General features: G+C 38.7%; 1 protein-coding gene across 2 annotated transcripts in view; it reads right to left on the bottom strand.

Annotated features, from left to right (window-relative positions):
* Window positions 1-587: 587 nt before the first annotated feature.
* LOC140739413 (leucyl-cystinyl aminopeptidase-like) overlaps window positions 588-15,474 on the bottom strand; it is a 97,726-nt gene continuing 82,839 nt past the window's right edge. For both annotated transcript variants that reach the window (XM_073067699.1, XM_073067706.1), the window contains exons 16-18: window positions 13,747-13,887; window positions 9,916-9,997; window positions 588-2,607 (exon numbers count right to left, since the gene is read on the bottom strand). In XM_073067699.1, the coding sequence (XP_072923800.1) occupies window positions 2,479-2,607; window positions 9,916-9,997; window positions 13,747-13,887 (352 nt within the window). In that variant the 3' untranslated portion in view covers window positions 588-2,478. The remainder of the gene's footprint in view (window positions 2,608-9,915; window positions 9,998-13,746; window positions 13,888-15,474) is intronic.

Genomic DNA, 15,474 nt, shown 5'->3' with positions numbered 1-15,474 from the left:
GGCGAGAGTTGTTTTGGGAGGATTTAAACTAATTTGGCAGGAGGATGGCAACTGGAGTGATAGTGCTGAAGATGAGGTAGTTGTTTTACAGAGGCAATGTGTAGTGAGGAGAGACTGCAAACAGGATGAGTTACAACAAAAAAAGGCAGACAAATTGCCTTATGCCACTGGAATGCTACGTTATCAACTCAGCAGATGAGCTCATTCTGCCTAATGTATAACTTACTTGTTTAAAAAAATATGGAACCAAAATGTCCAAATGCACCAGTTTTGTGTTCCATGTCTTGTTTGTATTAATTTAATATTCTAGCCATTATTTGCCACGAAACTAACTTGTTGGTTAGAATACAATTTCACATTCCTTAATTCATATGAAGAATGAAATAAATACCCAATGTTAATAAGTGCATTAACACTATAAATAGCTGCATTTTGGTTTTTAAACATGTTCCTACAATACTAAACAAATAAAATGCAAGTGTTTATAACTTTATACACAAACTATTTTCCATAGTTGTTCATTATTTATTTTTCCACCAGGTGCACCAGTGTTTGTTTTACTGTTTTTCAGCAAAAAGCACATCAACTCCAAAACTAATAAAATTTATTAATTTGATTTGCAGGAGAAAAGAAAATAGCAATTTAAACTTGGTTTTCAATTTCCATTAGAATGTATTTCCAAGTTGGCATTTTGACATCATACAAGCTTGAAAGAATACAGATCAAACAGATTAAGTAGCTATATAATGCATAGTTATTTTGAAAATCAAAGGATTTATATTTCTATAATTCACATTTTATTATAATCCAAAAATAATTTGTGGGCTTCCAAATTATAGCATTTTTTAAACTTGAAAATATTAAACTCTGATAAAATACAATATAAATTTTGAAGTACCACTTCCCACCTGAGAGATGAGCACCGTCAATACAATAATAACATTTTGGGGAGATGCTAATTACCATCATTTAAAAAAATATGTGGCTACTGTCTCCATTTAACTCATACATGTAGGTTAAACCTTTCCTATATTTCTAGTTTCAAAGAAAAAGTGATCACCTAATTAAAAAAAATAATCAACACAAATTTATAGTGCTAGTTTTTTAATTTTGTAGATTATTTATAATCAATTAATCATATCATCTAATTTTGTTTCATTTATTTATTGAACACATAATTCTAGGCATTGCTTGAAATTAGCCTGACTGACTGGTCAATATACTGAGCTCTTCCCAATTGATACAGTGAATGAATTAAGTACCTGGTTATTAAATGTATTAACATTAGAAATACTTGAATTCTTGAATACTCTTTAAAGTCAGCCTCACAGTTTCAACACCACAGTGCAACTCCCTGTTATTTTCAAATCTGCATTTCATTTCTTGACACAGGATTACCATCTGTTAAATACTGTACACATACTCATTTACAAGAATGTCTATTTGAATAATGTTACATTCTGATTGGTCTGATACAATTCACAAACATTATTTAAAATACATCTGTCAATTACACCGTCCATGCTGTCAGTGAGATGTTGCACTAATTCAGTTCCATGATTCTGATGTGATTACAAAACTCAGATTATCACAGAATCTTAGAAAGAGACAGCTTTGTAAACAGATTTCTATTTTTTCTTCATATATAATCTATAACTGTTAATAAAAAATGTATATTCAGTAGCAACTAGATGCGGCAGCTGTTGAAAAACAACTGAGAGCACACAAAAACTAAGGGCAATGGTTTATGATGATACTTAAGTGAAATTCATAACTTATGGCATCACAAAATTACCTTTTCAAAATAAATCATTTTGGGGGAATCACAATCACTGACTTCGGTCTGTCAAATCAGTAGTCCTGATAGGGGAACAGTAACTGAAGATGTATGGATTCACAGAGCTGATATATACATATTGCGATACACAGGGTACACCACACACTACATAATAATTGTTTTACAAAGGAGTCTCTCTCCATTCTACAGTAGGTGTCATTGTAATACAGAGGGCAGTGACATGATGCACAAAACAATGTCCTATTAGTAAAAAAACAAATTGAAAAAAAAGAACCCTTTACTGAAATGTAAAATAATACTGAAATAGCTAAGCTGAAGGTTCTGCCTTTAATTGTTGGGAGAACACATTTACTCAACTTATCCACACAAACCAAATGGCTAAACCCAGTAGGTCAAAGATTTTGTTTTCCTTGTTAGAATACTTTGATTTGTAAAATATATTTACCCATTCCCAAAGAGTCACATGGTTTGTCTCCATCTCCCCACAAGTATAATTCATTTTCAATGACTGAACAAACCATAAATCACCTGGAGATGACATCATCTCACTCCAATAGTAAAACTGATGTTGCAAATAACAACTGATTCCAGCTCGCTTTAAAGAAAATTGCAGTTGTAGATCTTTGCACATAGGTCTATTAAATTCATTGAAAATCAACTTACTAACAATAGAAACAATTCTACAGATTTTCCAGTATTTTGAAGTTTCTCTCCATCCACTGAATGTTAACCTGAATTATATCCAGTGCCATTCGGATGAACTGTGGTTGTGAACTTTTGTCAGTCACTGAATCAAAGAATGTTCGGACCTGTAATTAAAAATAAAGCAAGGTTAGTTAAATTTATGTATCTATGCATGTTACTCCATATCTATACTCTAACCTCCAACATTATTTTCATTTCATTTTTTATCATTATAATTGTTGTATTTTGCTCTTTGACACATGCTGCTCCTGATCAACACACCAAAGCAAATTCCTAATACATGTAAATGTACAGAGGATTCCAGTTAATTGGGAGCATCCATTCCAGTAAATTTTGGCCCAATTAAGCCGCTGCCCCAATTAGCTGAAGTTTTATGGTAATAGTTAGAACTGTTTTAAAAAAGACAAACTACTGTTTAACTGAGTAACAAATTACATATTTAAATGAAATACAGAACAAATTAGAACACTACCACTATTGCTACAGTACTACAAAACTAACTATTTATATTAGCTATCAACAGAGGAATGCATCTAGTGTATGCTGCCATGTTCTTTTTATTAACTGTAAATGAGCAATCAGAACAGACAGCTACTGCAGATAGTGGGTTGTTTTCATTGCCTTCCTGCATAAAGTAATGTCATAATCCAACCAAAAAACTCTTAGCAATATTACAAAAAAATACTGGTTTTTGAATCAGCATCAAATGGATAACACAACACAAGCACATGGATCTGATGCTATTGAAAAACAATTTGCTCTGGGCATGACATGGCCACACAAGTGCATGAGATTGATGCTAGTTAGAAGCCATTTGGCAACGGTCTCCTATCCCAATTAATTAGCATAGTGTCCCAAATAAATGAAGGAAATCAAAGTTCAAAGTCCAAGGTAAATTTTATTACTGGAGTACATTTACTGCATGTCACCACATACAACAGAGATTCAATTTCCTGCTGACATACTCAGCAAATCTATAGAACAGTATCTATGACAGATCAATGAAAAACAGAGTAGTGTGCAGAAGACAACAAATTGTGCAGATGCAAATTTAAATAGCAATAAATAATGACAACATGAAATAACAAGCTAGAGTCTTTAAATTGATATCACTGGTTGTGGGAATATTTAAATAGATGGGTAGTAAGTCTAATTATCGGCTTTTGTTCAAGAGCCTGATGGTTTAAGAATAGTAACAGTTCTTGATGCTGATGGTGTGAGTCCTGAGGCTGTTGTTCCTTCTACTTGATGGCAGTAGTGAGAAAAGAGCATGGCCTGGGTGGTGAGGATCTCGGATGACGGATGCTGCTTTTCTACAGCAACATTTCACGTAGATGTGCTCAATGGTCGGGAGGGCTTAACCTGTGATGTACTGGACTGAATCCCCTACCTTTTGTAGGATTTTCTGTTCAAAGCTATTCTTGTTTCCATACCAGGCAGCGATACATTCAGTCAATACACTATCCACTATACAGCTATAGAAGTTTGACAAAGTTTTTGATAACATGCTGAATCTCCACAGACTCCAAAGGAAGTAGAGACGTTGCCGTGCTTTCTTCACAATTGCATTATATGCTGGGTCCAGGACAGGTTCTTTGAAATAGTAACACCCAGGAATTCAAAGTTGCTGATCTTCTCCACCTCTGATGAGGACTGGCTCATGGACCTCTGCTTTTGCTGAAGTCTACAATCAATTCCTTGGTCTTACTGCGATTGGATGAGAGGTTGCAGTTATGACCCCACTCAACCAAATTTTTAATCTCCCTCCTATATGCTGATTCATCACCACCTTTGATATAGTCTACAGCAGTGATGTCATCAGCAAACTAGAATATGGTACTGGAAATGTGCTTAGCGACACAGCCATAGGTGTAAAGCAAGTAGAGCAGGGAGCTAAGCACACAGCCTTTTGGTGCACCTGTGCTGATGGAGATCATGGAACAGATGCCAATCCAAACTGACTGGGGTCTACAAGTGAGGAAATCCAAGACCAAATGTACAAGGAGGAATTGAGGCCAAAGTCTTGGAGCTTATTAATTAATTTGGAGAGGATGATGGTATTAAATGCTAATCTAGAATTGATAAAGAGCATCCTGATGTATGCATCTTTGCTGTCCAGATATTCCATGGATGTGTAAAGAGCCAATAAAATGGCATCTGCTGTGAATCTGTTGCTTCAGTAAGTGAATTGGAGCGGATCCAAGTTGCCTCTCAGGCAGGAGCTGATATGCTTCATCACCAGCCTCCCAAAACACTTCATCAATTTGGATGCAAGTGCAACCGAGAGGTCAAAATGCTCTCCTTGGTCACCGGCATAATTGAAACCTACTTAAAGCAGATGGGTACCACATACTGCCAAAGCAAGAGGTTAAAGATGTCAGTTAACACACCAATCAGTTGGTTAGTGCATCTTTAATATATGGCCAGGTACCCTGTCTGATCCAGAGCTTTCCTTGGATCCACTCCCCTGAAGGCACCCTGCATGTCAACTTCAGATACTGAGACCAAAATATCATCTGGAGAAGTAGGGGCTTCACAATAGTTCCTCCATGTTCTGACAGTCAAAGTGAGCATAGAAGGCATTGAGCTCATCTGGAAGAGAAACCCTGATGTCCCCCATGTCACTTGATTTAACTTTCATAGGAGGTTATAGCATTCAAACACTGCCACAGCTGTCGAGCATCCTTCACTGATACAAGTTTGAACCAGAATCTCCACTTCACCCATGAAATGGCTTTCTGGATATCACACCTGCATCTCATGTAGCATTCTTGGTCTCCAGTATTGAATGCCTCTGATCTGGCCCTCAACGGATTTCAGATCTCATGGTTCATCCAGGGCTTCTGATTGGGGAAGACTCTAATTAGTGGGGCCACACTCATCTACAGCTATTTTAATAAACTGCATTACAACCCTGGTGTATTCATTCAGATCATTCAATGTATCTAGATAACTCTAGAAATTCTGGTTAGTATCTCAATTACTTTAGTTGTCCCAAATAAGCAGCTGCCCTGATTAACCAACGGCCCAATTAACCAGAATCCATTGTAAATGGCAAATAAACTTGATTTTTGATTCAGAAAAAAATGAAAGAATTAACAGTTCTTGAATGGACTGAAGGTTGCAAAATTGTCTTATTTACCGGTATTTACTTATTGAGATACAGAACAGAATAGGCCTTTCAAGCCATGTGGCCCAGCAATTGTCAGATTTAATCCCAGTTTACTGACTGGCCAATTTACAATGACTAATTAACCTATTGTACCAACCGGTATGCCATTGAGCTGTGGGATGAAACTGAAGCATACAGAGGAATTCCACGTGGTCACGGGCAGAATGTACTAACTCCTTACAGGCAGTGGTGGGAATTCAACCTGGGTCACATGCACTGTAAAGTGCTGTGCCAACCACTACACTACCCTGCTTCCCCCATTTGCTTCTATTTCTAACTTAATGCTCCAGGCAAATGACTTCAGGAATTCTCATGTATTTTTTCGCTTGTGCAGTCATGAGTATTCATGAGCATTTTAGTGGCTGTAAAACATAGTTTATTTCTGTACCTATCATTTTAATTAGAAATGCTGCAGAATTCAGTTCAGATGCATGAGGAAGCAATCCTTATGAGGATAGGTTGAGTGAGCTGGGGCTTTTCTCTTTGGAGAGAAGGATGAGAAGTGACTTGATGGAGGTGTACAAGATGATAAGAAGCTCAAATTGAGTGAACAGCCAGACAGTTCTTCCCATACAAGAGTTTACCTTTAAGGCTTTGGGAGGAAATTACAGGGTGAATGTCAAAGGCAGGTTTTTACTCAGTGTGTGGGTGTGTGTAACGTGGTGATAGAGGCAGATACATTAGGGACATTTAAGACACTCATAGATAGGCACATGGATGCAAGCCACAGATAACTAAAAGGACAAAAGAGGTTTCAAGTCCTTGATCCAAGAGTTCATTGAGAATCCAGCCAGAGATTTTTTTTATACTAAAGGCGAAGGATAGGACAATATTTTACCTAACAGTTAAGTTCTTAATAATACAGACCATATCTGATGATACTGTATGACAAAAGTTGAAAGTACATTTATTATCAAAGCATGTATACATTATACAACCTTGAGATTCATCTGCTTACAAACTGCCATTCAACATACAGAGATAAAACAAATCATGCAAACAATGGACACAAGCTAATAGTATTCTGAACTGAACTCCACAAAGACAGCCCTGTTCACAGACCTTTAGTTCAGCACAGAGCAAGGCAGCGAGCTGAACAGGTCCATCGCTCATCTCTAGTCCCAACACGCTGAACTTTTCAATCTGGCCCAGCGTCTAAATTGTCATCCAAACATCGGGTTCAGTCACTTCAGTATACTCTGGAGCCTGGACCCCACTGCCTCCATTTGACCTGTACCTGACCTTTCTGATTCAGCCCAGCACTTAAATTGTCCAAATATCAGGTTAAGTTGATTCAGTACACTCTAGGATGTGGACCCCACCGCCTTGATTTTGCCTGTAGCCAAATGCTCAAAATACCCACAAACACTCGAGTGAAAAAACTGTATGGGACTTAAAGAAAGCATTTTCTTGGAGCATTGAGTCAGAGATGGAGACAACTGGGAGGAAGGAAATATGGTTTTGACACCGAGACTTCAGCATACCATTCTCATTTTATAATCCTCGATCAAATGTTCTAGATGGGCCATAAAGATTGTTTTGTTTAATATTTATTCCCACTTGCTCTTGATTCATTGTTACAATAAAGTTTTAAAGCCCTGACTATTCTACATGACATGAGAAAGTATTTCTTTGCAACACAGTGCATGTTCAACATGAAATTCTAATTTAATATTTAAAAATATTGGCTTGAAGGTAATAAGTGGAGGATGGTGTTTGAAGGCTGTTTCTCAGCATGGAGAGCGGTGACTGGTGATGTGCTGTAGGGGGTCAATGTTGGGATCCTTGTTAATCATTATTTATATACAGGATTTGGATGTGAATTCACAAGGCTTGAGTACTATGTTTGTAGATAGCATGAAATTAAGAGATGTTGATAGTGAAGATTATCATGAATTATGGGGAGATTGTGATCAGTAAGGGAACTGGGCTGTGGAGTGGCAAATGGATTTCAAAACAAGAAAGTGTGAGGTGATGCATTTTAGAAAGTCAGACAACCATAGACTTATACTATGAATAGGAGTGTAATGGAACAGACAGATTCCAATTCACATTTATCACATGTACATCAAAACATACAGTGAAACATATTGTTTGCGTTAACAACCAAAACACCCAAGGATGTGCTGAAGGCTGCACAGTTCATTGAAAGTGGTGTCCTAGGCAGACAGGGTGATAAGTAATGGTGTTAAGCACACTGGCATTCATCAGTTGGGGCAATGAATTAGGTGTGGGACATTATGTTGCAGTTTTACAAGTCCTTAGTGAGGCCACACTTGGTGTACTGTGTACAGATTTGATTACACCATTATAGAAAAGATGTGATTAAAATAGAAAGAATGCAGAAAAGATTTACAAGGATATTGCCAGGACAAGAGCCCTGGGTTATAAGGAGAGATTGATCAGGCTGGGCCTTTATTCCTTTATTCCTTATAAGAGAATGAGGGGCAACCTGGTAGAACTTTTAATATTACCAAAAGCATAGTTAAGATGGATGGTAAATCTTTTCCACAGGGCACAGGAATCCACAGTTAGGGGGCTTAGATTCAGGGAGAGAGGGGAAAGATTTAAACTGAATCTGTGGGTGGTGAGTATCTGGAATGAGCTGTCAAAGGAAATGGTTGAGACATAAACAATAGTATCATATAAGAAACACTTGGATAAGTACATGGAGGGATAGAGACCAAACACAGGAAACTGGGACTAGCTAGATAGACAATGTAGTTGGCACAGACGTTGGTGTAGACATGCCCTATTGCTCTATGACTCTGATATTTGTTCCTTATGGCAAATCTCACAAGTAGTGCAGTACTGAATCAAAAGTAGAAACTTGACTCATTTTCAAAAATTAGTAAGTGAAAGTTGATTTGTCTGGAGACAGAAATTAACAATGAAAAACCTGTCACCAGTAATCATATTTTTGTACCAAGTTTTTGGGAGCTCACATCATGGATGACCTCACCTGGTCCCTGAACAATATCATCTCCCTGAACAAAGCAGCACAACATTGCCTTCTCTTCCGAAGGAGATTGAGACAAGCGAGGCTCCCGGGGGTCCCTCCATCCTTAAGTGAATTTTACAGGAGCATCATTGAGAGCATCCTGACAAGCTGCATCTCCATCTGATTTGTGAGCAACTGAACATCCGACCAGAAGTCCTCGCAGAGGACTGTGAGAACAATTGAGAGGATGATAGGGGTCTCCCTAACATCCATCAGAGACATTTATCAGGAGTGCTGTGTATGCAGGATCCCTAGTATTATCAAGGATCCCACCCATCCTCTTTGACTTTCTACCATCAGGCAGGAGACTCCGATGTATAAAAACCAAGAACGGTCAGAAGAGGAAACAGTTTCTTCTTTCAGGCCATTAGGCTTCTGAAATCCTTGCCGCATTGCATTTGAAGTGTCACTGGTTAATCTGGTCTGCACCTCGCAATATTTAATTTATTCATTTAACTTTGTTGATTTATGTGTCATTCATCTGTAGATTTTATCCTTACTTTCCCAAGGTACTATGTGTTACATTTGTGTTGTGTACTACTATGCTTTACAACCTGGTCCAGAGAAAAATTGTCTCATTTGATGGTACACATGTATATTGTTAAATTACAATAAACTTGATATGACTTCTTATGTATCTCAGTTATTCTCAATATGGCTCAAATAGAAAACTAAACACGCCATTACAATATTATTTCCTTAAAATAATTGGGGTAATCAATAGCACAAGTGGTAGCACAAGAGTCAAAGCAGCACAGAAACTGGTCCTTTGGCCCGTCTAATCCATGCTGAACTATTATTGTGCCTAATCCCATCAATCCACACCTGGAACATAGCACTACATTCCCCTGCCATCAACGTACTTATCCAAAGTTCTCTAAATAATTGAAATCGAATCTGCATCCACCATTTCTGATGGCAGCTTGTTCCACACTCCCACAACCAGCTGAGTGAAGTAGTTTCCCCTCAGGTTCCCCTTAAATATTTCACTTAAATATACCTGTACTATAAACCTGGTGGGACAATATTACTTGTGTTTAAAGGGCAGCAAGTTCAAAGTACATAATATTTAAAATCAGTTTTATATTGCTATGCTGGCAACTACCCCCAAGGCTTTATTTTTTCGTGCTGAAGCCATATGGAGTTACAAAACCTACTCAAAAGCATTCCCAATAAATATATTATGCGTCTGAAAGATTAAAATGTGTATTAAGGTTTTCATAATCTGACATCACTAACCTCAAGCAGGTGGGTCTTTGTTGAGAATTTTGATGCTGTTCCAATGACAATGATTTGAAAATCAGACAATCCAAGATCAAACCTAATAACAGAATTTGAAAAATTATTTTCATGCAATGAAAATCATATTTTTCCACAAATGGAATAAATAATTTAAATTGAATTTTAATACCATAAATATATTTACAATACTGTGTAAAAGTCTTAGGCACAGATAAATCTCAGGTGCCTAAGACCTTTGCACAGGGCTTTAGTAATTTATGTATTGCACTGTATTGCTGCTGCAAAAAGAAACAAATATCATCATATATGTGAGTGATGATAAACCTGATTCTGATATGGGTCTCTATTGTGGACTGAAAGCAGGAGGGGGGCAGGGAAAGGGAAATCATGATTGAGAAAAGGGGAAGGGAGATGGGGGGGAGCAGGAAGCACCAGAGAGACATTCTGTAATGATCAACAAAACAATTGTTTGGAATAAAATGACTTTACCTGATGAATCAGGGTTGGTTGTGTCTGCACCCTCCCCAACCCGCGTCCCTGGCACTCGTTTCTCTGCCACCTGTCCCATGGTCATCCGTGACACTCCAAGATCACCACTCACAACATCCTTTACTCCCACTAGGTTTACAAACTTGCTCTCCACTCCACATTGACAACTACAGTACTGTGTAAAAGTCTTAGGCACCCTAGCTATATCTATGTGCCTGAGACTTTGCACAGTGCTGTATATCAACACCTCTAACATTAAAAAAATTCTTAGGTACCAGAAGAATTACAATAAAAATAAAGTACAAGGGTGTTAATGGTTAAAGGGAAAAGGCAGGAGGATGGGATTGAGAGGGATAATAAATTAGCCATGATGGAATGGCAGAGCAGATTAAATGGGCCAAATCGGCTATTTCTGCTTCTATGTCTCATGATCTGAATTGACTGCTGAAAGAGGGACCAGAAGTTTAAATAGAAGGTTTTCTTTGTCAGAAGGGTCTTAGAAGACTGTCAGTGAAGAGATTGTTGAATGGGAAAGTCAGAAGAGAACAGTCAAAAGCAGAAGCAGCAGAAATAGCTTTGGTGATAATAGGGGAAGTTACAAAGAGACACTAAGCAAGTAGTTTAGTAACATAAGGCCTGGGAAAGCTTAAGAGGAATGGTGACTGCATCTGTGTACATACATCTCTGAGCACATGTGGAAAAGAATCATGGTTTACTGATTTCAATGTCAGGGAAAGGGTAGAGAGGAGGAGTTAAAAGTACAGTTGCTATCACTCACACCTTTCTCACTCAATCTGACAGACTGGAATTTGAAACTAATGACAACAAAAATGCTATCACAGCCCACTGTGATCAGACCTATGGCTTGAGCAGGTCAGCTTCCTCTGCTTTGGAGAGACCAGGCACAGATTGGGTAATCACTGTACAGACCACACTGTATATAGTTGGCGTAATGTGATTACAGCACCAGTGACCCAGGTTCAGTTCTGCTACTGTGTGTAAGGAGTTTGTACACTCTCCCTGTGACCGTGTGGGTCTCCTCAGGGTGCTCCAGTTTCCTCCTACATCCCCAAAATGTACGGAATAGTAGGTGAATAGGTCACACGGTTGTAATTGGTCAGCGTAGGCTCATTTGGCTGGAAGGGCCTGTTACCATTCTGTATCACTAAATAAATTAAATAAATACCTGCAGCCGGTCTGCAGGAGTGATCTAGTGTTTCCTGTTGTATGTCACTTAAATTCTCAATTCCATTCCCATTCTGACCACTGCCACAGTGAGACCCAATGTAAACAAGAAAACAACATTTTATCTTCCATTTCGACACAATGAAACCTTTTCAAATGAACAATAAATTTTCCAATTTCAGGTAAATTGCTCTCCCATCATTTCTCATTGTCTTGTGTATCCTTTCTCACCCAGATTCTTACAAACACCTCTCTAACAGTCAGTTCTCATGCTTCTTAAATCTGATCTGTCCTAACCCATATCCATTTTTATTTCCTTGCAAATCCTCCCTCCAGCTCTGCTTTGAAAACTGTAATCCCTCTACTCCTTCCAGTCTGGAGACAGGGACATTGACCAGAAATGTGAACAAGCTTCTCTTTCCACATATACTGTTTGAGTGGACGAGTCCTTCAGCATTTATGTTTTATTTCAGATTTCAGCATATGCAGGTTTGTTTTTCAAGCCTTATTATGAGTTCTGTAAGTCAACAAAAAGAGTCTCCTGAAGTCCAGAAAGACCATGGAAACTAACAGTGCTCTCTATTTTGAGGCTGTTTTAAGTTTCCAAGTCCAAGCAATTGAATATTTAGTACCCACAGTATTTTGAAAATGAAGAAAACAGAGGCAACACTGTTAAGTAAGCTTAACTTTGGTAGTAGGAATACGTGCAGTATGTTTATATACAAATTATTCAATATCTATTTTGAACTAACTTCACAATTCAGTGAAGATTATATTATGTCTGGAAATAAAAATGATTCCATGACATAGTAAAGAGAATATGGTGCAGATTATTAAAATATTAAATATGGCATTTCAACGTGCAGAGAAAGCTTCATTACATTTAATTAGTAATTGGAAGGCATAGAATAGAAACAGCACGTTATAAGCTGGTAAATGTACCAATATCTATGTGCTAAAGTATATACAACAGGAATAAAAAATATTTTCATGCACACACTAAATATATACAGTACTAAGCAAATGATCCTAGGCACATATACATAGCTCTGGTGTCCGAGACTTTTTGTATATTACTACACTTATTTACAGGGAGTGGTAGAAAATGGTAAACCTGGCATGTGCAAAGGATGTTCACAATGGTGAGGGTGGAGTGCGGGACAGGTGGCAGAGGAGTGCTGGGGTAGTGCGGATGTAGACACACTGAGCCCTGAAACACCAGGCAAGGTAATTTGATTCCAAACAATTAGCTTATTGGTCTCTGGTGCTTTCCACTCTCTCCCCTCTCTCCCATCCCCTTTCCCCAACCTTGATTCCCCACTCCCTGCCCCTTCCAACTCTCAGTCTGCAAAACAGACCCATATCAGAGTCAAGTTTATCAATAACACATTATGAATTTTTTTTCAGCAGTACAAAGTACAGTGCAATACATAAAATTACTGCAGTACTGTTCAACAGTTCAAGGCACCCTTGCTTTATATACATGCCCAAGACTTTTGCACAGTACTATATATATTCCAAGGTTGTCAAGCGAGGAGTGGTAGTAGGGACAAGCTCCCATAACCTAAAAGTGAGGCATGTGCCTCAAATAGCCTCTGACAATCAAGTCCAACTCCTGGCCTTCTCATGTGGTTTAGTCTGTAAGCCTGGCAAAACTGTTTCCACTGACAGGAGAAGGGGCGAAGGAGGGTCCTGGCGCCTTAAAACCAGTGCTTCGCATAGATGGAGCTCATCAGCCTGGGAAGGCAGTCCACCTAAGAGAGGGAAAACTGTGATTTCAAACCTCTTCTGCCTTGTGGCCATACCCACTCATGGGAAAGGCATAGGGAGTAAACCCTGAGGACAAATCCAGAGTCCCTAAGGCAGTCCGACATTGTCTTCAACCTCGCTCTGGAAAATCCCGTCACGACATAGGTGCCGAGCTGTATCTGCCCTTGCCCTCCCCTTGGACAACATCAGTGGCATGGAGAGGGGAGATCCACTGCATGGGCAACTGCCAGTCTTCCATACAACCTTGCCCAGGCCTGCGCCCTGCAGGGGGTGCGGATCCATGGTCTCACGAGACTAACAGATATGTTTTTTATATATATATATATAAAATATGCACACACATATAAAAAACAAACAAAAATAAAATCAGCATTAAGTACCTACTTCTTAATTAGCTCCTCCCAATTTTTCTTAACAAAATCCCAAGCTAAAAGACATCCGGATAGGCTTGTGCAGGAGATGTCTAGGATACAGGGTAATTCCTGTATCTTTATGGCATCATCATTCAAGCTGTTGTACATCAACCTAAGAAATTAAAAAAAAGATAAACCATTCACAATCTGCAAAGCAAAACTTATCCAGAGATACATGGGCCATTAAAACCATTAAACAATTTAAAATTGCAAATGATCTGTTCTTGATCTAAATTGCTTGGTTAAAGATTTGATTGATGTTTAAATATAATCATCATTATGTAACATGGTCCTATAATGCAGGTGATTATAATCTCATGGTCATGATTACACTTTGCAAATCTTTCGACTGAAGTGCTTTGCCATTGCCTTCTTCTGGACAGAGTCTTTACAAGATGGGTGACCCCAGCCATTATTAATAATCTTCAGAGATTGTCTGCCTGTAGCCATTATCAATACTCTTCAGAGATTGTCTGCCTGGCATCAGTGGTCGCATATGCAGGACTTGTGATGTGCAGTGGCTGTTCATATGACCATCCACCATCTGCTCCCATGGCTACATGTCACCCTGAATGGGGGAGCTAAGCAGGTGCTGCACCGTGACCTGCAGACCAGCAGAGGGAAGGAGCACCTTACACCTACTTTGGTAGAAACATATCACTACTCTGCTCTCCGGTTTAAATATGCAGCAGTCAATATTCACTACTATTTATGCAGAAACTCTAAACATTCTGTATTAAGCTGAACACCATTCTCAAATAGCAGAGGAAATTTCCTTGCAAAAGGCCTGCATTTCCCTCAGCATTTAGTGTGTAGCATTTGCCCACATTCTCATGAGTAAAAAATACAACTTGACAGCTTGAAAATGAGAAATTATTAGCAACATTTTTTGTTGCTTCCCTTTAGTGTTCATATTGTTTTGTTAAAATGGGATGGTTAATATCATTACAATATTATCAGTGCATGGGCAACCAATATTGTTAAGGAAAATGTTGCTAGTCACACTTTTGGAGATACCAGATGCATTAACATCATAAATAGTACAAATATCCTGTCAGAATTGCAGCAAGTTGCATTCAGTTCTGGTCACCCCATTAGAGGAAGTACATGGAGGATTTGGAGAAGGCATAGAAGAAGTTTACCAGGATACTGCTCAGAATAGTGGGCATATGGTTTAAAGGAGAGGGTGGACAAATTTGGGTTTTATTTTATTATATTTTTTAATGATACACAATGGAGTTGGCACTTCTGGATCTTTCAGCACACTGTCCCAGCAACACCACAATCCTGATTACCCTTATCATGAAACAATTTAGAATTACCAATTTACCTACCCAAGTTTTTAGACTGAGAGGGAATCTGGAGGATCCAGAGAAAACTCAGGCACTTCACAGGGAGGATGAATAGAGACTCCTTACACAACGGCACCACAATTGAACTCCAAACTCTGGAGCACTCTGAGCTGTAATTTAGCTTATTTATTTATTGAGATTCAGTGTGGCACTGCCTCTTCAAGCCACAACACCCAGAAACACACCTATCTGAACCTCATCAAATCATGGAACAATTTACAATGACCCATTAACCTGTCAATCGGTACGTCTTTGGAGTGTGGGAGGAAACTTGAGCACCCACAGGAACCCACACGGTCACTGGGGAAAACGGAAACTTCCTACAGGCAGCAGCAGGATAGTGTCAT

Source organism: Hemitrygon akajei, chromosome 2 (genome assembly GCF_048418815.1).
Source record: "Hemitrygon akajei chromosome 2, sHemAka1.3, whole genome shotgun sequence".
Classification (NCBI taxonomy): Eukaryota; Metazoa; Chordata; class Chondrichthyes; order Myliobatiformes; family Dasyatidae; genus Hemitrygon; species Hemitrygon akajei.
The sequence above is the reverse complement of the archived record's forward strand: the minus strand, read 5'-3'. Positions and strand labels throughout refer to the sequence as shown.